Source organism: Dicentrarchus labrax, unplaced genomic scaffold, assembly GCF_905237075.1.
Source record: "Dicentrarchus labrax unplaced genomic scaffold, dlabrax2021, whole genome shotgun sequence".
Classification (NCBI taxonomy): Eukaryota; Metazoa; Chordata; class Actinopteri; family Moronidae; genus Dicentrarchus; species Dicentrarchus labrax.
This window is the reverse complement of record NW_026136722.1, coordinates 16,870,595-16,896,356: the sequence shown is the minus strand read 5'-3', so window position 1 is coordinate 16,896,356 and position 25,762 is coordinate 16,870,595. Positions and strand designations below refer to the sequence as shown.

Genomic DNA, 25,762 nt, shown 5'->3' with positions numbered 1-25,762 from the left:
TTCTAAACAGAAAATTATTTCAACAATGCATGAAAGGAGAAGTAATTGCACTCACAGGTATAAAAACAGAAACAGCAATATCTGTATGCTGACATAATGTCATTATGTGAGATTATGAAGCAGAGAACAGTGCAAAAATACATGAACAAAAACATTAAATATGAAATTCATGGAAAGAGGAATTAAGAAAAATGTTAATATTTGACTGTTTATGAATAAGGGAATAAATGTACTGAAGTTTGGTTATGTGTCATTAGTGGTCTATACTAACTGACAAAAAGTCATCAGTGCCATAGGGAGAAAATTGCATGAGTGATGCTCTGATTTCTCACTCTTTTCGTACGGTTCCTCTGAGAGAAGCAGCTCCGTCCCTCCCTCCACCACACAGCTGCTCCGAGGAGAGAGGGGCTCCGCAGGGCTCTGGGTAGCCTTAGCTCTCTGTGCTTGGGTGAGAATTAGCCAGCTTTAGTGCTCGCCTTGCCTGGTAATCCCTTAATCTGGCGAGGCTGAGGAGGAAGGCTTTGGAGAAGAGATGGTGTGTCAATCCATGTCTTCACATCTCTCTTGGCACAGTGAGGCACAGAGTAAACACGGAAAAAAGTTTGCAGTAGAGTGTTGTGCCGTGCCTTAATGAATTTAGTGTGTTATTCTGTATGAGGTATTACATGTTCTTAAACAAGGTGTTGCATTTTTAAATGTCAATTTAACAATGCCAAATGTATTGTGATGTTTTAATATATTTATAAAATGAGGCAATAATTTAGAAGATTTGTAGCCTGTATTCAAACTGATAGCATTTCTTAAATTGAAGACCACATTTCCAGTACACCCTGCTTCCTAACCCAACAGCATCAGACGGTTTGTTACACAGACAGAACCATCTGGGAAGTCATTGTTGGAAACTGTTTGGAAAAGGGCAGATACTTTGAAAAAATACTTGGCAGGTGATTGGATGAACCATCTGGCGAACTTTAACCAATCAGATCAATGAACCATATAACATAGTCTAACTCTTACCAAAGCCAGTCAGGAGAACAGCGAAAACATCTTTTCCATCAAGAAAAGCCTTCAGTGCCATTCTTTGCTCTTCTGTTGCTGAACCTATCACACACATGGTCACACACACCTATTGTTTAACCACACCCGTAGCTCATGCCGTAGATGCCAGTAGTTCCTCACAGGACACTGATTGGTCTGAACACTGTGGTTGGACACAAGTGCATAGCTTGAAATCTGGAAAGATGGATTCTAGTGTGATCTTGTGATTTTGTGTCCAGCTGCCTCACAAGGTTAGTTGCTTCTTAAACCTGCAATAACCATTTTTTTTGGCAACTGACACTGACATATCATCACCTATAAACTGATATGGCGAACTTGTTAGCAACCAATTAGCTTATTTACACATTCAGCAGTTGGACCACCAATATAATTCATTTGGAGTCATCTTTGTGACCACCTGGCGAACTTGTCCAATAGTCTCTTTTAGCTCTGTTTTAACTCCTGAATGAAATATCTGGCTCTTTAACTACTAAATGCGTCTGCCATTTGGAGATGGCCAGATAGTGTACAGTGGGTTCACAGCTCCCTGCTGTGGCCGAAAACAACGCTATGAGAGTGGTGAGAGTGAACCAAAACAGTACAGGCATGGACCGGACAGCAAAACAACAAGCTGAAACTCACTATAAAGCTCTATAAAGTCTGAGCGACCCCTTTTACATTGTTTTCACTTTGTCATGTGATACATTGTTATTAAGATATATTAAGAATATTGATTAAAGCCTCTTTAAGTTATGGTTTTCACTTAATCCTCGCTGGAGTTTAAAGAGTTTTTTTTTTTTTTTTCTTGCTTCCCTTTTAGTTTAGTTTAGTTTAAAAAAGTAGGAGTCATAAAGAAAAGTCAGGAAGGAAGTATGTCATCGATTGAAGGAAGAACAAATCAGGAGCTCAGTGAAAACGGACATCTACAGTGGATAGAGCCTCTCTTTTTTCCAATCAGTTTTTCTTTGGCTCATTGTATTTGTAATTGGCAATGGTAACTTGTTCCATTCCAGTGTTCATTTATATAATCACAAATATTTGCCCAAACAAGTCTTAAACCATGTTACATACACAGATTTTTTCTGCTGGCTCTGTTGTTCTGTCGCTGTGCAAAATCTACCTCAGAACAAATAATAGGCAGCCCAATACGGGAGGCCCTCTAACCTCCAGACCCAACCCTACACTGACCAGCTTGTGTTGGGGTATCTGCACACGTGTTTGGTGCCACGGAGCAATCCTGCTGATTTCTGACATGATGGTGCACAAAGTTCATGGCGGTGTAGAGGCCAGCTGTGGCTCACAAGCTTTTTGGCTTTGACTGTGTTGGTTTTCAGCAATCAAATTTCATATGATAATGATCATCTGGATGTAAAAATCTCACATGCAATACTAAACATACTATTGTGTAGCAGAAGTCAAAAATTTTACATTTGTTAATGTGATTTGGCATTGCTGTCAGATCAAGCATTGCAAGGTATAAATACGAAATGCACAGTGATATAGTGACAGTGCATGTATTTATTCCTGAAAATCTTATAGAAATAAAGGACAAGTGACAATTGCCTAGTGATGAGTGATAAACTATACTCCTGCTAATGGTCTATGAATAACAAAGCATTCCAACGTGTTAACATTGTCATGAATGCAATAACACAGAGGGGAATGAGGGGCAGCCTGGTACTGATTGTGCAACCACATGGTAATGAATGGCTAATGTGCTGGTGCAGAGGAGACGTTAATGCCATCCTAATTCCCTTTTGCTCAGAGCTGGGCACTGTGTCCTGAGCCTGTTAATCTGAACCCTTTAAACCTTTAATCTGGGAATCTGTCATACACGATCACACAAACACGCACACATAAACATAGACAGAGACAACCTGTCATTGACTTAGAAAAGTACTACACCATACCTGTCACACCCCTCTCTGTCTCTCTATCTTTCTCTGAGACACGTGTGACATATTGAGTGCCTGCAGCGAGATTCTTCCCCATGAGCGGCATTCCAGAGCAGCCTGTCCCAGGGGAGCATGGGAGTGGGGCCAGGCAGTAGTGGGTCTGGGGGCGGCCGGAGGGGAGGGGGTGGTGCAGGGGGCTTGTTGATGCAGAGGTCTGGTTGTTTAGGATGATTGCATGGGTGTTAGGCTCGGGTTAGTCTAGTACTTTTCACTCTCGGGGTCAAGAGTTGTTGCTTTGCAGCAGAACAGTTACCTTAACTAAACACTGTGGCTTCAGCAGTTGGCACACTGAGCATCTGAACTATACTTCCAGACACTTCCTGTCCCAATAGATAGATGACTTTATAAATCTTCTAAAAGGAAACTAGTTTGTCGCCCATTCAGAGGGAAAAAAGTACAAAAACAAACCAGACAGCTCACAAACAACCACATATGAAAGACATACTCATACTAAAACACTAACACATATATTGAAACATATTATGCTCAAAAGCCAAGTTAAAGGACAAAAACAATATCAGTCACAATTTGATCCACTAATAAGAAGCCAATCACAATATTACAATTGAAACATGACCAATAAAATATAGATAATGATCAAACCAGGATATCATAATCAAATATCATAATCCATTACGAGCTGTGGACTCAAAGGATCTTCTAAAATGTTCTCTGGACCATCTGGGCATCTTAAACCAGTCACTCAACACCTTTTAAGCTGCTAAATACTCCAAACACAGTGTGACCTTCATACTGAAGTATCGTTTGTACCCCTTCTGGTTGTTTTCTGGCTTATTCTATGTGATATTGGTTGCTTTGTAGTGTCCTCTGTAGCTTGAACAGATATCTCATTGCTTTCAATTTGCACTAGATGTTGCACATTTGCAGTAGGATGCTGATAGAAGAGGGGAGCACCGAAACATGTTCATGTATAGTGACCAGTTTCCAGAAATCATCACCCGTTTTGGATATTTTTCATGTTCCTTTTCTATTCCGCAGCACCACATATAGAGTGCAGTTTTCTAGGCCTTTCCACTATGAGCTGTTGATTGTGTCTCTCTCCTTAATTAGATCAGAATGGGGACCTGCGTGAGTAGAGACACTGTGTGTGCGCATTTTTGTCACATATTATCTTATCATTTTTCCTCTTTCTCTCCCTTTGTCCTCGCTCCTCTCCCCATTCTTTCTGTCTGCTGGTAAATATTTCATTTGCTTTGCCGTTGTAGCGGGCTGGTACATTAACCAGCGGTGCCAGTCGAGCTCTCTGCTTGTGGCTGGCTGTATAAAAATAAACACACTCTTGTTGTAATGAACAGATGTCACAGAATTTAAACGTGCACACCCCCCGCCTCCTCCTCCACACACACAAACACACTTCACCCTCCTCTCCCACCTCTCATTCCTGCTCACGCGTAAAGGCACACATGCATGCATGCACACACAACATGCAGTTACACTCCTTCTACCACATCTATTCAGAAACAAGGATAGCAAGGGAGCTGCAGGGTCAAGACACTTGTCCACATGCGTGTATATTGAACATACACAGAAACTCTCATACGTGTATTCCCATGTGAGCTTTCCCTGGCAGAGGAGCATGCATGGTAGACATTGTGTTGCTCTGCCAATCTCTTCCTCTATCTGTCTCTACTTCCCTCTTTCTCCTCCCTCCCTCCCTCTTTGTCGTTCTGTCTGTTAGTCTGACAGCAGGCTAACACTGTGGTCATTTTACAGACTATTTTCATCAGGTCCTCCCATCCACTTCGCAGAACCAGCCTGTCATCCCACAATCCCCAGCGGCATCATCAGAACCCATTTTGCTACTGTGAGGAAGGGATGGGCATAAGTGCACGGTAGTGTGTGTGTGTGTGTGTGTGTGAGTGTGTGTGTGTGTGCGTGAGTGTGTGTGTGCGTGTGTATGTGTGTGTCCATCCCCCTTGTCACTCCCGCTCTTTTCCCACTGAGCGTGTGCCAGCTCTCTGTGTTTGCTGGCTGACAGGACCGAAGGAGAGACAATTGTTCTCTACGTACCCAGAGACCCTCCCCTGCCAAGTCTGGGATGAAATCCCTTCTATAGCGCTAACTCCTCACAGTCGGGCATCTCACAGCAAAACATACACCATTACTGCTCCGGGTGGGAGGGTGATACCACGCTAAAAGTCAGTCAGACACACAAAGGTCTGTTTTACACAACACTGCAAAAAATCTATTTTAGCAAACAAAGTCCTGTTTCAGACTTAAAATGTTTGTTTTCCTTCAAATAAGTGCACCAATTGAGTCTAGTTTAAAGCAAATCCTTTTTTCATAATTGTCCTGAAATAAAATGACATTTTCTTGATGCTACTGGAATGATCTTGTTTCAAGATGGTCAATATATGATTTCAAGAGCAAACAAGACCCAAAATAGTTTATCTACCAACATCCATCAGACTACTGTTTAAAGTGTTTTTATTTTCTATTTTCTTTTCTGTTTAACACATACAGGGGAGAAAGATTGAACCTGTCACCAACAATGATTGTCAATCAGAGTAACACCAGCAGCAGGTACATCAAAAGAAATAGTTTCAAGAAAATTCCTCAAGACTTGGTGAAAAATTTAAATAATAATTTCAGCTCACTGGTAAACGTTCTGGCTCTGTTCAAGGTCATGGTTCATTTTTTTCATCCATAAAAACTAATTACAGTGCTCCCATCCTGATCAACAAACGCTGATTACCAAAACATAGAAAACACAAGTCTTGTTCGAGTTTGTTCTAGGCTAATACTCAGCAGTACAAGCACAGACTCCTTGGTTTAAGTTTAGAGGAGCTGTGAAAAGTAGACAGCGGCGGTGACGGACGGAGCAGGTCATCCCTGTGATGGCAGAAGAGGCGGGCAACGGGAGATTAAAGGTGACGGAGAGAAGGCGAGATGAAGGGATGACGGAGAAGGGAGAGATGAAAGGAAAAGGGGAGAGGTGCGGAGGTCGTCCGGGGGGTGATCAGTGAGGTGGATGCGATGCCATCTGACAGGTCCAGCTGGGAGACTGCCCGCCCCCCAGCGCTGCAAACTGGTCAATATGGAGGCCAATTACTGCTGCCCATGTGACCAGGGCATCATCCAACCCTATCATAACACACGCGCACGAACACACGCACGCACCACGCCATCTGTGCAGACCAGCAACGACCCCCCTCTGATCCAGTTGTGTCCCCGTGCACGCTCCTACTTAACCTCCTAAACAGGGGCCAGCCACGCCCCGCCGCCGGACCCTCCGGAGCATGCCGCAACTGGGCCTCCGTGAGGACGAGAGCTGTCGGACAGGTCAGGAAGACTTTCTGCTCACACACTGTAGTCAAAGTCGACAAACAAACACTTTCCCCCGTACACGTCAACATCTGGCACCACCCAAACCCCGCAAAACCTATCTGGCCACCCGCCAAAGGCCTGAACCTACCTGGCGCTCACCCGGATCTCCACCTCTGTCTATTCACCCCCCTAACCCGGTTCTTCCCTGCCCCCTTTACCCCCAACCTCCTGCCCCCAGCTCCTCCCCACTTCCTCCACCTCCTCCTCGTGAAGCCCTTGTTTCTCCCTTGGCAGGACCTCCAGCAGTAGCACACTCTCAGTTTAGCTTCTGCCTCGTCTTCTGCCCCACTGCCCGTGCTGCACCGTGCCCCATTGTGTGATAACAAACAGATGTTGTGGAATTTCCTCTGAATGGACTGCCAGTGACAGGCCCTTGACAGGCCCGCACCCTTGTCTGGCAATGCGGGGGCACTGGCATACAGTCATGGCAAAGAGGTTGGCCGAAGTCTGCACGATTGTTTCCTCTGTACACATCATTTTAGTTTTCAGTGTGTGTGTGTATGTGTGTGTGCAGGTGCCAGAAAAGCACAAATTGAGATTTCTGTGGAAATAAATTATTAAAATGCAATTGTGATCGGTGTGTGTTTAGGCTATGAATTGTATCTTAAAAAATAATCTAATCTATATCAATTTCAACTGCATTGCCTCATGGTTTGTTTTTTAATCACTGACAGATTGCAAATGCTCACAATCTCTTGACCAGATTATCTTCCCCTTTTGCGTTGAATCCTAAATGCCTTTATTCCGCACATTTTTGATATCCATATTATGATCTGATATCTGCATTTTGCAAAAACATTCGCTTATTATTTTAGCTAGATGTTAATTGGAATTCACACCATAGTACTTGTGACATTTTGATAATCGCACTATTGACTGTTATGTCGGACAAACACTCTTGATTTTTTTTCCCTACCAAGTTGAGTGAGAAAAAGAGTGGGCATGAACATGATAATTTAAACAGTGAGATTCATTCACTCACTTTTCATCCTGAGTGGAGCACAGAGTGTCATTGGAAGTTTTTTTTTCTTCTTAAGACTGGCTTACACTGAAAGCAAACACAAGTTACTAGTCAGACTTTTATTTGTAAAATTAGAAATGATGGCAAATGGAGTATTAAAGGATTCATTCATAAAAAATATATAATCTTGTAAAGTTTAAATGAAATCAAGTGATTAACTGAACTCATTCAGCTCGTGATGTCATTTAGCAAAAAACACCTGTGAATTCCTCATATTTGCTATTGTCGACTAAACAACATATAATCTCATTTTGTCTCTAATTGTAATTAAAGTTTTAGTTATTTGACACTCTCTTACGATGTGATGACATGTCCCCCCCCTCTCTCTCTCACACACACACACACACACACACACACACACACACACACACACGTGTACATGCAGAGGCCTGCTAGCTATGAAATCCTATGTAACTACAAAGTTGCTTTCATTGCACGGATTAAGACTGATATGTTAGCAAACAAGAGTTTATCCAATGGACTGATTTGCTCGTTTTACTGAACTTTTTTCCCCTTCAAAGCTTAAAAAATTGCAGACTGCTTTCATATAATTTTATTCAAACTTAATCAAAATTCTGGCATTTTTCCGTTCAAATTTGGCCTCAGTGTGTGTCCTTGTATGCGTGTTTGTAGGTGTGTGTGGTTGTGTGTATAGTCTGATTTGTTGCAAGGTTACCATATAAAAGGACTGGATGCAACACAGCCTTCTTTCAATGAGCTCATGTACAACATAACATTAGAGGGCAATATGCATATTCATAGGCCAACTCTTTACAAAAATGCCTCACTGTTGTGTATCTGTGTGTGTTTGGGAGAGTGCGTGCGTGTGGCGAAGGGTTAGCCTACTCGGGATGAGCGCTCTCGTTTTTAAACGTCCTGGATAATGAACAGATGCTGCAAAAATTAGGAAAGAAACATCGACTCCTCCCAGCAGTGCCACTTTGGCCCGGTGAACTGGCACACTGGCGCACACACTGGGTTGTCCTCTCCGGAGCTCCTGGTGCTGCTGCTGGGGAACATTAAGGGACTTGGCACGGCTCTCCTCCGCCAGCCTGCCAGCCTCTCTCTCTCACTCTCTCCGGACTGTGGAGGAAGAGGAGGTGGTGGTGTGTGTGTGGGGGGGTCGGGAAGTATTTTGATAGATGCCCTCTCCCACTGCTCGCTGCCTTCACTTTTGGGCTGGCTTCTGCAGAAATGCATGTAACTTTTTTTCTTTGCTGACAAAGCCAAACATAATGTAGGTGCTTAAAACTAACAAAAAAGTGTAACACAAGGCTTTGGTTTGTTCAGTGCTTCAGTGGTCGTTTTGAAACCAGCCTGAACTGCAGAACTGCGGGTTTGATTCCCTCCCGGGACTCTTCTACTAAATGAATGCGCTCACAGGTAGAAGCGCCTGCCAAATGGAACATGTACTCTGTGTAATTTAAGGTAGTGGTTTCATATTGAACCTAAAGACTGGCATTTATTAAAATGAAAAAACAAAACAAACTACAAACACTGCCAGTACATCAGAAGTTATTCCCTAAATAAGATTTATTAAAAATATTTGACGCACTAAGTTCCCGCGACGAGGCTTGTGATATTGTAGAGATGTAAATATTATATTATGAAGTCTTTTTTGTCAAGTGCAAATAACACAATTTGTCGTAGCATAAACACACAAGTGCTACCTTCCTAAATTCGTTTATTTTATATATAAATAAAAAATAAGTTGTCCTAGAAAAATAAGTTTATTTAACTTTTAATCTTTCGTTTTTTCTAAGAGGGATGAGCAGCGCAAGTAAGCGGTACAAGAACACAAGAACATGCTACAGACATTTATTTTGTCATTAAATATTCTTAAAACTGTCCAAAAAATGTTGACATGTTAGTTAAATATGTTATGTACTTTATCTTGAACATTTTTACCTTAAACTAATTCGTAAATTAAACTATTTTCAATCAATGAATGTCTCATACACAAGAAGTGACGTTTTGTTAAATATGACCTTCCTTTACCATCCAAACTTTTAAACACCTGCATACATAAAGAGATTAATAAGCTGGTGGAAGCAGCCTACTAATGATAATACTTATTAACTATTTGTTTGGTCATTTGCTCCAGAAAAATGCTCTTCTGGTGTGTTCTTACATTTTTATTTAATTGAATGCCGAAACCCACAGCCATGCTTTTATTTGAAATAATATTGAAAATAATAATAAAGATATTGCAGGTATTGACATATTAATATGGTATTAACATTGGTCACCATCACTCGCCACCCAAAGCCTGTGTGTGTCCTTACAGCAGAGAGCACCCAGGACATTTTGGGGAACATATGGGTCCCGGGGCAGCGCTCCAAACTCAGCCGGGGTGGTAACGGCTGCCCCTTGCACTGTGTGTGTTCGTGTGTGTGTGTGGTCAACAGTTTTTTTCTTTTTTCTTAAATAACATTTAATATTTCTATATCTAAGAAAAGTTTTCATTTAACCTTCCCTGTGTAGTGAGTTAGTTATGTTTACATATATTCAGCATACAGATTTAATTGATTTAAACAGCCCATGATGAATAAATCTATGTATTCATAATGCCATATGACTCAATTTTTAAAATGTATGACATAAATATGAGATGTGTGTTTAAAGTTACAAGAGATGAAACTAAGAGACTGACTTCATAATTTATATCTGATGTTTAATGCATAATCAAACGACGAAAATAAAAAAGGACATTTTTAAAATAACAAATATTTACATTTTGTCAGTTGTGTTAAAAATGTCAATGCCGCAAAGTTCATTGTTTTATTTACAGAATAAAAAAGATTAAGAAATAAAGATTTTTTCAACAAGTAGGCCTACTATTAAATTAGCACTGATCTCGGGAATATGTGCAGCATCGAAAGAAATGAATATATGAGGCATCAAAAAAACAGTAAAGGTGTGTTTTTATTATTTTTATGTCTTCGTGTGACTTCTTATAGTCGTCAAGGCTCTGTCAGCAATGCATTAACGGAAACCTGGTGTGAAAGCAACAGACCTGCAGAACGTGTGTGTCCTGGAGATGATGGGATAAAAATAACTCCCACAATGTGACCCACAGCTTTTAAAGCATTGCGATGTGAATGACAAGCATACTATTTGTTGCATATTGCCCACAGTATGTTTGGGTTATTTTGATTTTTACTAAATTTTAGGCTCAGCTCAGTTTTTAAGCTGAATCAAACGGCAGCTGCAGGAGCTCTCCGCGGTGCTGAAACGAATGTCTTCCTCACCTCTTTTCTTAATGGTCAAGAGAATAGGAAGCAGACCTATTATCGTTATGACCTTGAATGCAGTAGGCATCAGTTAACCTGCACTGTTTGCATTTGTCCAAACTCTAGTCAGCCTTTATTCTCCAGTCACTGAATCAAAATTTACACCAAATCTGTTTTCACTCCAAGGTCTGCAATTCAAATCACCCCATACATCTTTAAAGACTGCTTTGTACATTTGAGTTGTTTGCCAAGCACAAATGACGCATTGGCACCAGTTTACATGGCGGAGAATGGCAACACTGCCCTCTTCCTCCTGTTTCAGTTTATAAGATAAAGGCCCTGAGGCTCTGTGAGGAACTCCTGCAGGTTGTGGCACCAGACACGGTAAGCCTTATCTTATCCAATAACACAAAAAAGTCTGGTGCAAGTGAATATTTTCCTTAAAATCCTGAAGCTGCATCTTTTAATTATTCCAATATACTTCAATTACAAATATATGAACCATTTAAATTCAATGGAAAACGAATTATTGAGTGGGGGGAGTAAATACACATTAGAGTTATTTAATGTTGTATGTTAAAGGATGCCAAGATTGCTCAATTGGAGTAAAAAAATAAATCAATCAAGTTGCACAGATTCATTTATAATCATTTTATTTTACCACACAGTTGGTTGAATACAAAGTTGAAAGACTTGAATTTTATGAAAAAATGCTCAGCAACACATGGGATCCCTTCATTTCCATAGACTATTAACATTAATTACAAAAAACAACACAATAAATACGTGCAATAATAATAATAATAATAATAATAATAATAATACAATAATAATAATAATAAAAATCTATTTAACATAGCATTGCAAATCAAAACGAAAACATTGAACCAAAATGGAATATGAAATCAAAATACAGTGCAATGGCTCAATTAGAAGAATAAATACGAGTAAAAAAGAAAATGAGAAAATGTCTGATTTCATTGTATTTTGATGATTGTTTTAGAAGTTAAACCATTTTGGCCAGCCCAGCCATTGTCAGATTTAGTTAATTCCAAAGTGTGTGTGTGTGTGTGTGTGTGTGTGTGTGTGTGTGTGTGTGTGTGTGTGTCTGTCTGTCTGTCTGTCTGTCTGTCTGTCTGTCTGTGTGTGTGTGTGTGTGTGTGTGTGTGTGTGTGTGTGTGTGTGTGTGTGTGAGTGTGTGTCTGCGCGCACCCATGCGTGCAGCCACTGTGCTGATGAACATACAGTGTCTTTCTGGGCCTTGTTGCCTCTCTTTGTGGTCTCGTTGGGTTTTGCATAGATGCGAAACGATTGATTTGCTGGAGAACAGATTCTTCTAAAACAACCCAACTTGCACATTTTTGTTACCGGTTCAGCATTTCCCTCTGCATTTCTTTAGATTTCATCATTTCCAAAAACCACAACTCCTAAATGTCACACGTACAGGCGTGATGTGATTTGCATTAGCTTGTTCGTTGATTTATTCCTAATTTCATATTATTAGAAATTCGCGGCCAATGTCAAGGTGTAGCTGTAGCCAGTGATGTAGTGTAAAGTAGTAAATAAACAAGTGGGTAAACTTTGACTTCCAGTCATCAAAATGCAAACAATCACCGATACAAACACAAATCTCACTTTACATTAATATTTTGAAATTCCCTTAGGTCTTGATATGATTATCAAATTTCCTTTTAGAGATTTATTTCAGCTTTAAAAGCTGGATAACTTCTGTTGCGCAACAAGAAGATTGTGGGTTAGGTAGATTACCCTCCACTACATCCCTGACTATAGCAAAACAAAGAATTAAGACAGAAAAAAAGGAAAACACTAATGACAACGAGTGAAACATCTCTCCAGAATGCCTAAATCCTGGCAGGTAAGCTTTTCAAAAAGTGTGCCGTGGATAGATTGTTGATTGCAAGGGGACGCACGATAGGTTTCTCATTTTAATTGTGAAAAAACGCGTTCAGTTCATCATACACGGGGGCCCGTTCGTGGTGTAAGTGCATGTCGTGGTAAGGCAGGACGTTTTCAGAGTGAATGCCGCTCCGGGACCCCGAGGAGCCAAACACCAGGTTGTGGGCCCCGGTGGGTCTTGAGCCAGGCAGGCCGGAGTAATGCATAGAGTAGTGGTATCCCTTCTCGTTTTCGGGGGAGGCAGAGCCTTGGTGCTTCAGGGAAAAGTTGCCATTGACGCACAGGGGCGGGCTGAGGGGCCCCTCGTACTCGGGGCTGTTATACTCAGGGGACCCGCTCCCACCGTACAGAGAGTCGTAAGTCGAGCAGTAGCCGTGCGTCCTCAGCGGATGCGAGTTCGAACCCGGCTGGCAGTGGGGGCTTGAGAGACGCGCACACTGGTAGGGGTAGGAATGCATGGAGAAGGAGCCGGACGCGTACCTCCCCCCATCCTGACACTGCTGCTCGGTTAGGAAGTTACGGGAATTTAGCTGCAGGCACCCCGCCACCAGGTTGGTCGTGGGTTGGGAGAGTCCCTTGCACAGCGTCTGGACGTAGGCCACAAGGTCTGGCCTTTTTCCAGAGCGCAGTATCTCCGACAGGGCCCAGATATAGTTTTTGGCCAACCGCAGCGTCTCGATTTTGGACAGTTTTTGCGTTTTGGAGTAGCATGGAACCACTTTACGCAGATTGTCGAGCGCAGAGTTCAGGTCGTGCATGCGGGTCCGCTCCCGTGCGTTGGCCTTTACCCGCCGCATCCTGGAGCGCTCGATCCGGGCTTGGGTCATTTTGCGCTTCTTGGGGCCCCTTTTCTTGGGCCTGTCCCCCTCTGTATCCTCTCCATCATCCTCTTCCTCTACCCCGTCGTCTTCGTCATCGTCCCCGCCGTGCTCGGACTGCGTCCGGCTATCTCCTATCAGTTCAGATCCCTCCATGTCGTCCTGGGTGTCCTGGTCCTCATCTTTGACCTTGGAACTCTCGCCATCGCTGTCCTCCGCCCAGCCGGAGTATTTCTGCACATCGGGGAGTAGTGAGGGGTCACTGAAAAGCCTCGTCAACATTGTGGCTCTGGAGAAAAGATAAAGGGAAATCGAAAATGAGGCCTGACAGGCGCAGGACACATACACAGTGTCTATATGGATGTACAAAAAGAAGACATTCTATCATAATGACTTAATAGCAAAAACAGTCGTATGAGGTTAAACGCACTATTGCGCACGTCACCATAATCATCCGAATATAAAATATACTTCCATAATACGAATGTTCATAGAAAATATATTGATTTCAGAGTGTAAGGTTACCAACACTCTTGCTCAAGATAGTGACTTTTTGTTATAAAATATACCTGAGTTGTTATTCTTTGCCTGAAGGACAAATAGTGTAAAATTTGAGGGAAATAAAAATGGGAGACAAATCAGCTCTCAAAGCTTTGCGCTGGGTTACAGCCAGACGGATCCCCATTTAATTCCCTGCTGTCATCCGTGTGCCCTGTCGCGTCCTTTCGCAGCGGGTCCCAGCGGCAGGGGCCACATTACAGGTCCCATGGGGGCCCCCACTTTCACTCCTCCTGACGCCCATATACACTCCTGGCTGCATTCCAGCACTATTCATCCACACCATACACCTCTCCTCAGAGAAGGCAAGGGGGATTTTATTTAATTGATAGGCTGTAGTTCCGTTTAAAGTCACACTGATTATTAAATTAAGGCTTACAGACATCCTGACTCAAGCTGCAAAAAAGCTTCGAAAACCAATTTTAATATCACGGCCTACAAACAAGAACTAAAAGGAAAGATTGTCTACAGTCATGATTAACACCTTGGAAAAAAAAAAAAAACAATACATAAAACCAAAAACTTTTATTTATGTTATCGCAGCTATAATAATATTAACTATTATTATTATAATCTTAATGTGTTTTGGCGAAAAATGCTTGCAAGATATTTCGAAAAATATCATCAATCAAATCATTATAGGCTCAGCTATAACGAACCACAATTGAATATTATTAACCAATTACGTATTTAACAATTAACTATAAAGAAAACATGTTAATTAATACATTTAAAACAAAAATAAATTGATCAGCCTACCACTTGATTAGTAAGTGCAGTCCCATCCCAGAAAAAAGGGCTACAGAGAGACGAGGTGATCTTTGACAGCTTCAATAAGCCTCCATTGGCTTACTCCCTAACATGTTTCACTTCCCATCTATTATTATAGTGCAGCAGCAGATAGACTTGCAGCCCAAGGTAAGGTAGGCTGTGATGGTTGGTTAATTATCTCGGGGGGTGTGCCAGGGGCAAAATCTAGTTTTTAAATCTCAGGCTCAGGAGGTTTGCTCAATTAGAAGAAAAAAACACAACAACGTTTAATTAACAGACCATGAAGCTTACACGAAATAGATTTCACACATAATTCAGTATGCACGAGTGCTTGATTTCAAAGCACTTTTAGTCAGCGATAACCCTTTACAGATGGAAATCGCTTGTATCCCTTTAGCCCTCGTTAAATATAAAAACACAACTCGCGAAACACAATTATCCAATCTCGCAAACCCTGCATTAGCTCCACTGTAACAGCAAGGACTGTGGTTTAAACAATGTTTAGTCGAGATAGATTGTTGAAGATAAAACTAGACAAACAGAGATAAATCATGCTGCACACTGCCTGTCACAGTCAATGGCGTTGTCCCACCCTTTCATTTGCTCCGAGATTGAACGTGAAAATCATCGACAAAATCATCAATAAATCTCCCATAAAGCTTGAGGACGTCCTTCACTGAGACAACGGGGATGGGATCAAAATCTTCCACAGAAATGTTTATCTTTCATACTCATTGTCTTTTGTTTTCTCTGAATCAAGGTCCAGACGCAGGAATCTCTAAATCAAATTAGTGTCCGATATGATCTATTTACAGCGCTGCTGTAGGGGGGCTATTCCAATCCTCAGGACTTCTCCTTGTAAATGATCCTGGAGGAGCGAAATCGGGACCGGGAGACTCTTGCCTTTTCACCCGAGCTTGGTATTTGATCTTAGCTCTTATAATCCAGGTAGATTTGGATGTCAAAAGTTGAAGGGCACGCAGAGGGAGAGCGGGGGACTGAGGAGGTACTATTTGTGCAAGTGCGCTAATAAAAAGACAAACATGGAAATGCCTTCTATATCCATTTATGATTATTATTATTAGTATTATTATTATTGTTAGAATGGATTTCAAAGTGTGCCGTCACCAGATTTAAACAGACTAGGCTACATACTGTGGATCGATAGGTACATACCACAGCAAAGTCACAGACAAGGCGAATATACATTAGATTTCCATATGGATTCATGCCAGTAGATTAGCCTTTTATCTTACAAACTGTAAACGATAAAGGTGCTTTAAGTCACCAAAGCAGACGATTGACAGTAACCTACATTATAACTACATAAAACACAGATGAACACCTTGCATTAACACAGCCTACATCTGTTTATCTTTTTATCAGATTAATTTTCTCCTCCATTTTGGACGGGCACTTCAGCATCCAGGATTTATTTATATATTTTCGTTAGTGTTGTTTATGTTCCAACTTACCTCTGCTCGAGCTCTTCACAAGGGATGGGAGGAAAAAAAAAAAACGCTTGAGTTTCAGACCATCTTCAGGGACCGCACGAGTGAGCGAACCAACGCTCCCTGTCAGTGTATAGGTGCAGGCAGCGCGCGGCTCTCTTTCACTGGCGCTGACGGGCTGTTTAGGGGTGCTCCTCTCCCAGTGCGCGCACTCGAATAACTGGAGCTTGTGAACGGACGTGCGTCTTGGCGTGTCTGTGCGTATATGTGTGAGTGAGTAAGTGAGCATGTATGCATGTATGTGTATGTGTGTGTGTGTGTGTGTGTGTGTGTGTGTGTGTGTGTGTGTGTGTGGCAACCGTGAGCTACCGGGGACGGGGTTACATACCAGCTAAGGCTGTGATGCCAGCGCCCATATGGCTGGCACGTCACCGGCAAGAGCCATCACATGAGAGCCCCTTGATTGACATGCGCCCGCATTCGGAGAGATTTGCCCGCGGGGGGAGAGAGACAGAGAGAGAGAGAGAAGAAGAGAGAGAGAGAAGGAGGAGGAGGAGGTAGGAGGTGGAGGAGGAGGAGGAGGGCTTCGCCATCTGTCACCGCACTAGAGCTCACACAGCCAGAAAAAAAGGAGGAAAAACAGAAGAGAGAGGGAGAAAATAAAATGGTGGAACAACAAAACTCATCATTGTTGACCTGTGCTGCTGCTTCAAGGGATGTAGGCTATCTTTTTTAATCAAACCTGTGAATGTTCTCATTGAACTGCCAAACTCACTAGTCAATGTTTAATGCAATTTAGAGGAGACCTGCCTGCACAAATATCCCAGCAGTCACCATAAGAAAGATTATAAGAGGTAAACTATGATCAACATATATGTTGATTTCAAGATAAGTCTCAGTCATATTACACTGTTATATGCATTAAGTGACAAAACAGTAAATAGAATATGACCCCAAGCCAAATAAGTTCTGCTTTAAAATCATATCTACACAAGCAATTAATCAGTTGCCCTCTTTAAAAGACTCTATTATCATTTACAAATTATCTGTTTAAGAAGAGAATACAAAAATGACTGTATGGAGTCTATTATAAGATTACATCAAATAACTCTTCAGCAAATGAAAGGTGGGTAAACCAGTTTTAGTTGCAGGGTTTACCCTCCGTCACATCTCTGGTTCAGAAGCAGGGCGGGGGTAGGGGGATGGGGATGCATTATAAGTGCATTAAGGCGGTGGAACAGAAGGCATATTGTTTATTTATTTACCTAATTGGATCAAATTATGCATCAACGTATTCAGAGGAACGACAACCAAAACCAATTGTGATTTGTTCTGACTCTTTTGGGCACAAGCTTGGCGCGGATGACCCACTTGCCAATGCTGAAAATGAGTCAGATTAAAAGGTATAATATTACATAGGCTTCTGCTGCACGCACTGTGTTTGTGTGTATGTAAACTGGTGCTCATGTGGTTAAGTGTGAAGATCAAATGTTTACTGGTAGCTATGTCTGCACATGTGAGGTTTGCCAGAGCTACTGCTGGTGTCTCCAGCCTTCAATGTGGAGTGAGGGGCCCCTGCAGGGGCGAGCATCAGAGAGAGAGGGAAAGAGACATAAAAACACAGTGAGAGGAAGGGTGAGAGGGAGAGGGAGAGAGAGAGAGAGAGACCCAGGTGTGCAGGCCCACTAGGGATGTATAAAAAATGAGGAGGAAGGGGGGTGTCGCTGTAGATGACAGGGAATTGGTGCTGGTAGGAGCTGGCAGAGGTGCCCAAGATTTAGGAGGAGGCATATTGGCACATCAGTGGCGAAGATGAAAAAATTCCTTGCCATCAGTATCCTGGTCCCTTCAGTATGCCTGCTTTGCTGTATTGTGTCCATCCCAGTTTCGAGATCTCTCAATTTAGCAGACATTAGTGGAGTTAATGTGGGAGAAATGAGCTTGATGACCACCAAGTCCAACTTGGCACAAAGACACCCACAGGACTGAGGGAACAGGGACATGGAGGCTGAGAAATAGCTGATAGAAACTCATCATGTCCTTGGGCCTGGATCACCCCTACATCTCCTCCTCTGCCACAACTAAGGGAGTGTTTGGGGGGTTGCAGGGTCATCCCTGGGGTCACCAGTAGTGTGGCAGCTGTGGCTAGGGAGCCGTGATGCCGCACATTCACTAATGTGTCTCATCCCATAAGGGATGAGGGGATGGTAACCTGGCACTACCCCAAACAATGGTGGGGTGATTGTGACAGTGTGTGTGTTTGTGTGTATGTAGAGGGGGAGTAGAGGGGCATTGAGCTTTACCACCAGCCAAATCGGTGCCCTATCCTACCTCAGCTGCGCTGTGGAGGGGGGAGATGCAAGGGCTGCGGCCATGGGAGGGGGGCTGATGCTTCTCAACAAGTCCCAAACAACCTTCAGGTCACCTTGCCAAAATAAATGCTAAATGTCAACAGAGTGGCTTTAGCCAGTGCTGGGCAAGCGGCGACTCCAATCAGGGAGGCTTTGATCTGATATTGAAACGCCAGAGGAGAGCTTGTTTGGAATTATGATATTTTAGAATGACTTTGCCTCCTGTTTGTATGCGGATTAGTCTTAAGTAAGGGCCACCTGCTGTGCTTTTTCATGGGCTAAATGCATGTAATCAAAATGCTAAATTGAAGCCCTTTCCCTTTAAGATATCAGATTCTCCATCACTCTTTTCCCTCTATGGTCAAACGACACCCAATAGCCTTTCAAAGTCATCAAGCCACACCTCCATACCTTTGTCATCTTCCCCCTCCTGTCCTCCCTTTCTCACTGTCAGACATGTGAGGTGATGACCTGCACTTCACTTGTCTTTCTGGAAGGAGTGCAAACTTCTACTGCCACAAATATGAAATACAGCGCGCGCACACACACACACACACACACACACACACACACACACACACACACACACACACACACACACACACATCCTCCCACCCCCACCAGACTCCCGGACCCCATCTGCACTCTCCTCTCTCCAGCCCCCTAATTGCATATGCACAAATGCAAATGCCTATTAATTAATTACTTGACTAATTAGTGCAGTGGTATTTTAGAGCGATAAATCAAGTGGAGATGGGGCCGAGGACGGCGGGGCAGGAGGAGGGCTGCACGGAGCATCGACAATGAACCCACACCAGAGGGAGTGCTCCTATTGTACAAGTCCTGTGTGTAACTGGGGGTGTGCTGTGAAGAGGATGTGCACTCTTAAGTGAAGCACCATTTAAAAATGCTGAGAAGCCCGAAGAGCTGAGGTGAGCGAGGTGAGTACTCTGTCTCAGGAAGTAAGAAAGCCAGAGAGAGAGAAGAAGAAATATAGGTTGCATGTGAGATATGACCTCTGCTCTATCAACTGGTTTATTTCCTGGCATGTGGCCAAGCTTGTATGCTCATTGCACCTACTTTCACAAAGGAGAAACCATCAGCTACATACTATGACTGCTCCTACTGATGCATACTTATACTGATATTGTACACCTTGTACAATAGTTCAATGAGCATAACAGTTGGCATCGTTTACGCAGTGATACTGATGTGATAATTGTGGCATCTGTGATTGGGAGGTGAATAATTCTGGCAGCCGTGGTAAGTTGTGTATCAGTGGATGTGTGTGTGGGTGTCTGTATGTGTGTGTGTGTGTGTGTGTGTGTGTGTGTGTGTGTGTGTGTGTGTGTGCCTGTAGGTGTGCCAGGCCCCCACCAAAGGTACCCATGGAGATCTCCGGACTGAAATATTCATTCTTGTTTGCTCGCCCAGACAGTGTGGTCCTAATTGCAGCATCAGAAAGCTCCACCTCTCCCTCTCGTCTGGCTTGGCTGCAGTGGAGACAAACCTCATCTGGGAGCAGGATGCCTGTGTAAGTATTTGTGTGTAGGTGCGTGTGTGTGTGTGTGTGTGTGTGTGTGTGTGTGTGTGTGTGTGTGTGTGCACCGTCTTCCCTTCAAAGGAGTAGAACTGAGGTTGGTAGATTTGTGCTTGGCTCGGTCTTCCCTCACTTTCTCACTCATTCACAAATACGATGCACAAAAGCACATTTTCAAGAAATGGTTCATGTTGTCAGTCTGTCAAATTCATTCATTTAATTTGCCTGCATGTCACATTTTCCACGTATTTCAGCTTCCCTTCATGCCTCATTCACTCTGCTTGTATTGGAGTTGGGTTGACTATTGATCTCTCTGTCAACATGTCTGTCTGTCTGTCGGTCCACAGGGTGTGTGTGTGAAGCTCTGGAGTTTTTCATCAGTTCCCGTGCCAACCCAACCCGTGCCTGGCCAAGCTGAACCATCTTGTGGGATTTTTGGCTTTTAATTATAGTAAGAGAGGATTAATTATGGCAGTGGAAACAAGGGGCCATGCATTATTGATGCTATGAGTGAAGGGCTGGAGGGGGTAGAGGGTGCTAATTAAATCACTGCCCTACTGCCACGTCCTCCTCTGTCTCTGCCTTCACCATGTCTTCCACCTGCTACATCTCCAACACCCCACTCCACTTTACTCTTTATACCCACCCACACATATACACTCATATATTGTCCCTCGCACAAACACTCATACCTCTGTTGTCATTTGTCATGTCTATATTTAGTTTTTCTAGGTGCTGTTTATTTTGCACACAGGTCTACCTCACTGAAATCTCCAAATCAAAGTTTAAAAAGTCTCCCATCCTTCAATCCCCTTTTAGTAATGTCACATCGATTCCTTCTTGGGTCCCAGTAATTTATCAAGAGATTTTCTCTCTGTATCCATAGTATGTTGGTTTGCGTCCTGCCACTTTATAGTGATTGGTACATCTATTCAATGTCAGTGGTGACACATTTTAAATGAGTTTTTATCCTAAATGAGCACCTCGGTTTCAATTTTAACCCCCATTTGGAAAGCTCTTTGCAGTCAACAGGGGATGAGTCTAAAAGCCAAATGCAATAGAAGGCTGCCATCTACTGGAATTTATTTATAATTATCACCATTACCATTTCCATACAGCCATTCAACAGGTATAAGCTCAGTGTATTGCCTGTTACACACTATAAAAAAGTTTTAAATATATATATATATACACCAAGTAAAGGAATTGTTGAAAAGTAAAGTGTTATAATATAATATATATAATATGTAATATATTTTTTCTTGTGCCCTAAAGAAGAAAAGCAGAAACTTTGGTGATAAAGTCAGTATTATACAATTTTGCCTTTACTGTAAGACAGTAGGTATATAGTAATTTACACTCTGCAGGTTTTTTCCAGGCAGCCCTCTTTTACCTAAAAGACCACCAAAAAATACCTCCTGACAGCCTATTCTAGATTATTCTCTCCTGTCTCTTGGTCTCTTTTCTTATATCCATTATCTCTTTATTCCTGTGATTCTCTTTCTGAATTCTCAGGGATTATCCCATCATGCTCTGTGTTGTCCCAACACATTCCAGATGGATACTGGTTCCCTGCTGTCTGACGCTGCAATGATAACAAGCTGAGGAGGTAATCCCCTTTCTGTTCCTTTGTCATATTTTCATGTACAGTGCTAAGTGCCTCATTTTGGGCCAGGTCTTCCACAGAGGGAACCCTCCGTCAATCCGACAACCTGGCTTCAAGAAACATCCACCCTTCTGAAATAGTATGTAAAACTCTATAGCACTGGGTTACATAGTTCTTGATTGTCTTAATAAAAAAAGTATAAGCATAAAAGAATCAATCAAACAAGAAAAGGTGTACATCTATATGAATCAAAGAACTGAACTGTCACCTCTGGATGGGGGCAAAGAGAAAAAAATAATCAATAACAGTTCATTCTAAATTGTAATTACACTAACAGGACAGCAGATGGTGCCTTCGCATCCTTCATCACCAACACATTGCAGCACAACCACCTGGTTCTGGCAGTGCAGCTTTCCCAAGTGTATGTGACAATGACTGTTTCTGTGAGCAGTACCTGTGTATTGTGCGATGTGTATGTTATATAACTGGATGGAGGGGGATGAGTTCAGAGTCAAGTGAGGTGTTGACTGACAGGCAGTGCCTCTCTGTTCCCCTCAACAAAATTACCAGGACACCTGCTATGACGTTACAAAGCCTCTCTGTGATCCTGATTAATGGAATATCTCACCTTTTACAGTGATGTTTGTCCCTGAAATCCCCTGTGAAGGTATCAGCTTATTACTGCTATAGAGCACCTGGCAGGTAGAATGAAAGAGAGTATTTTTTGAATGGACTCTAATAACGATTTTTGTCTCCCTCTGTTTCTTGTTCAGTTGTTTTTTTCTTCTTAATTCATTCGGAATGCACACCCAGAATGCATTTGGCCTTTGTAGCAGATCAGGTCTCGTCTGTAGGGGGGCTGAGGGGCCTGTCAATTACTTTCATAACAGGGAGGTTTTTGTCAGCTCTTGCTCCACTGACTGTCACATGGTACAAGATGCCCTGTATCAGAGATAGAATTACACACTTTCTCCTAATCTGTCTTTGGAGCTGGCTTGGAGTGTCTCCAGTGTGTGTGTGTGTGTGTGTGTGTGTGTGTGTGTGTGTGTGTGTGTTACAGTGCACAGTGCACAGTGCACATGTCACACATTTTGTACAGCATGTCCCTGCTTGCTGCTGGAGTTATTATCATGCTTGGTGTTCCCAGCCTGTAAGTGTGATCTGTCTTCCAGGGGTTTTTCCTCTGGTTCTGCCAGGTTCTGTCAGTGATTTAATGACATCCCCGACACAAAATGTATAAACACAGTGAAGTGTAATAAAAATAGAAGCATGTATGAGCCCGCATATAGATGGGTTTAGCCAATGTCTGTAAATATACATAGCAGCATCACGGGTAGAGCAAGTGACATGAGGTTTAATTAGAGGTACAAACAAATAGAGACACCCCCAGGGGTATTCAAAACCACACTGTAGAGAGGCAAACAGGTGTTACATAACAATATACAAATAACAGATCAAATGATAACAAATGCATTAAAGTGGCACAGCATCAGGACACTGGAAATATCAACATCCTCTGAGGTACACACATAAAATACTGGTGATTTCCTTTGTTAATCCATTTATGTGCAAATTAGTGTGGTTTCCAATTAGAGCATTTTGTTCTACTTGTCAGTGTGTCAGCAGTGTGGAGTAATTTTGTTAATATGACAGACTGCCCAAGGATTTTACAATGCCTGGCTGCTCTGACACTTCTGTGTTCATAGATTTGAAAGCTTACCTGACAATTTGTCTCTCTAGTAATCCATACAGCAGAGGGGGAGGGTGGTTGTGTCTGTAGTGCAACACTGTATACATTTTCATTATTTACTGCTTTGACATATTGGTGTTTGTTAAAGTGTTTACTTTCTTCATATTACACAAAGCCAAAGAGCTTCACATTTAACCAGGAATAAAGAAAATTGTTGCATTTGCCCAAGAACAGAGTGGTTGCCTGAATTAAAAAAATTAAAATCTGATTTACTGGTGCCCTAAATCAGATTTGCTGGTGTACTAATCCAGACAGTATTATTTAGCATGGTTTCTCTGTTCTCAGTCAACCTATAGTAAAATACCAAAATGGTTATAGTCTCTTACTGTGTAACTGTAAGTATTCCACATGTGCTAATATCCTTTTTGACAAATCACATCAAACTTTCTTTAAGTTAACTATTGTGTTCCTGTGTGTAGTGCAGCACATAGCTTACAAGTCCCTGAGGTTTATGTACCATGGAAGCACCCTCTTGTCTGACCAGTTGTAATTAGGTCACTGATTGGATTTTAATTTTTTTGTAAACATGTTGTTAATTTACTTGATTGATAATTTTTTCTTAATAAACATCTTGGTGTTTATCTGCAGTTACTTTCCTTTCTAAATAGACAAACAGAGGCTGAAAGAAGCATTTTATTTTGCCAGAGAGCTGTGATTATTTTTGGAGATTAAGTGCCTTATCTTTTATTTGAGTCTCAGATGACAGCTGATCGTCTTATTTATGTTTACTGTGCCAGCCTTGCACTTGCTTGTTTAGTCTGTGTTTGACTATTTTCATGTTCTTTCCAGTTTTATCTTGGCTTGTCCTCCCAGGTTTGCTCATTGGGGCTGTGCAGCAAACTCCTGCTTTACAGTGATGCAAACAAAGTTGAATAGAATAGAGCAGCTTAATCATCCAAATGTGGAAACTTTTCATGGGCCGACACAGAAGCATTATACTGGTCAGTGTATGCCAATAAAATTGTTGAAAATATATTTGGAAAGGAAGTCTGGCACAAAGGATTACTTCGATCATGTTTAAGTTCTTGCTGCAGTGATGTACAAGTATACTCTGGTGCATTGTGACATCACTGTAGGTGTGGTTACAAGTGCAACAGAGCATACTTTTGACCACACCAAATAGTGATACTAGGTTTAGTTTTAGCCTCATATATATCATATTTGCAATTGTGGACTACCCAACTTCCCTACAACTGAAAGTCAGTCCGACATTTACTCTTGTCCGGTGGCTTCTCTCATCTTGTCTTTTTGCCTCTGTCCATAGAAGCTATTGAGCCTGGTTACATTACCTTGAATCTGTATCTTATTTGTTTATAGGGAGAACATAGGCACCTGGGTGCACCAGCCTATTACATCCTCCTTAGACAAAACACCATCAATGAGGCCTTTCTGGCTCATAAAAAAAACTGCCCCTCACTCCCTGATTGCCCAGGCTTTAATTAAAAAAGGTTTCTCAGTTTAGTAGTTCATTATTTGACAATTACTCAATCACTGGTTTCATTAAATGCTGGAGTTCTGTGGCTTGTTGTGAGCCGGACTCTCAAACAGAGCCTATTAAACATTGCTCATGAAATATTGCACAATTCCTGCTTAAGTTATGCAACAACACTGGAACAAAATCAAATGGGATCGGGTGACTGAAAAAGATTACATTTCTTCAGAAACTACTTAGACAGTCTGCATTTTGTCTAGCTTGTCAATATTTTCATAAACCTAAACAACAACGTTTCAGACTTCATGTATATGAAGAGATGCAATAATGAGTTTCCACCTCCAGGCATGTGGAGGTGTTGCTTTGCTTTAGACAGGAGTGGCTTTGTAGCAGAGTCAAACACCCAGACAAACCATTTAAAAAACCACCCCCCTCGTCCACCCCCCGCACGGAAACAGTGAATAAATAACATGCTGGCATGTTTAGCTTGCTCTGACCGGCGGGATAAACACTCAGTTGACTGTTTAATGAGTTTCTGATTCTGTAGACAACAGTTGCGCTCCCAGAACACTATATACACCTTGACCTTGTTCTCTGTTCTGCCCACCAAGCCCCTCCAGCCACCTCACTCTTCCTCCTCCTCCTCCTCCTCCTTCTCCTCCTCAGCCCATGCCAAAGCTCAACTCTGCCCTGAGGCCAAATCCACTTCTCTTCACTGTCCAAATCCCTCTGCCATGTGAGTGAAATAACAGCAAGGCCCTGAAAATAGCACTGGAACTGCCCCTCTCACTCTATTCCCTTTATATTGCCATCAACAATCTGCCTCCTCTCTCCTTCCCCATCTACGTCCACCATTGTCCATCTGTATTTTCATTCAAAGATTCCAATGTCATCAAGGTTCTTGTTTGTTATTCCATTATTATATTACAATTAATGTTAATAAACATCTTAATGGGATATGTCAGATATTGAT

The 25,762-nt window shown here is 42.2% G+C and overlaps 1 protein-coding gene and 1 long non-coding RNA gene across 3 annotated transcripts; one reads left to right on the top strand and one right to left on the bottom strand.

Annotated features, from left to right (window-relative positions):
• Positions 1-12,516: 12,516 nt before the first annotated feature.
• On the bottom strand, positions 12,517-16,492 carry LOC127356225 (neurogenic differentiation factor 2-like). Of its 2 annotated transcripts, none has more exons than XM_051387807.1 (2): positions 16,135-16,492; positions 12,517-13,619 (listed from the first exon to the last, which is right to left on the bottom strand). In XM_051387807.1, the coding sequence occupies exon 2, from the start codon at positions 13,610-13,612 to the stop codon at positions 12,542-12,544; it is 1,071 nt and encodes a 356-aa protein (XP_051243767.1). In that variant the 5' UTR covers positions 13,613-13,619; positions 16,135-16,492; the 3' UTR covers positions 12,517-12,541. The 2 variants fall into 2 exon arrangements, with proteins under 2 accessions (XP_051243767.1, XP_051243768.1); XM_051387808.1 differs by lacking the exon at positions 16,135-16,492 and adding an exon at positions 14,648-16,008.
• A 3,406-nt stretch (positions 16,493-19,898) lies between these two features.
• On the top strand, positions 19,899-25,216 carry LOC127356237 (uncharacterized). Its single transcript, XR_007881954.1, has 4 exons — positions 19,899-19,995; positions 20,349-20,452; positions 21,517-21,610; positions 21,677-25,216. It is a non-coding gene; the product is annotated as an uncharacterized LOC127356237 (long non-coding RNA).
• The last annotated feature ends 546 nt before the right edge of the window (positions 25,217-25,762 follow it).

Coding starts and splice junctions, on each gene's coding strand:
- LOC127356225 (XM_051387807.1), bottom strand. CDS start 13,612: ATGTTGACGAGGCTTTTCAGTGACCCCTCACTACTCCCCGATGTGCAG.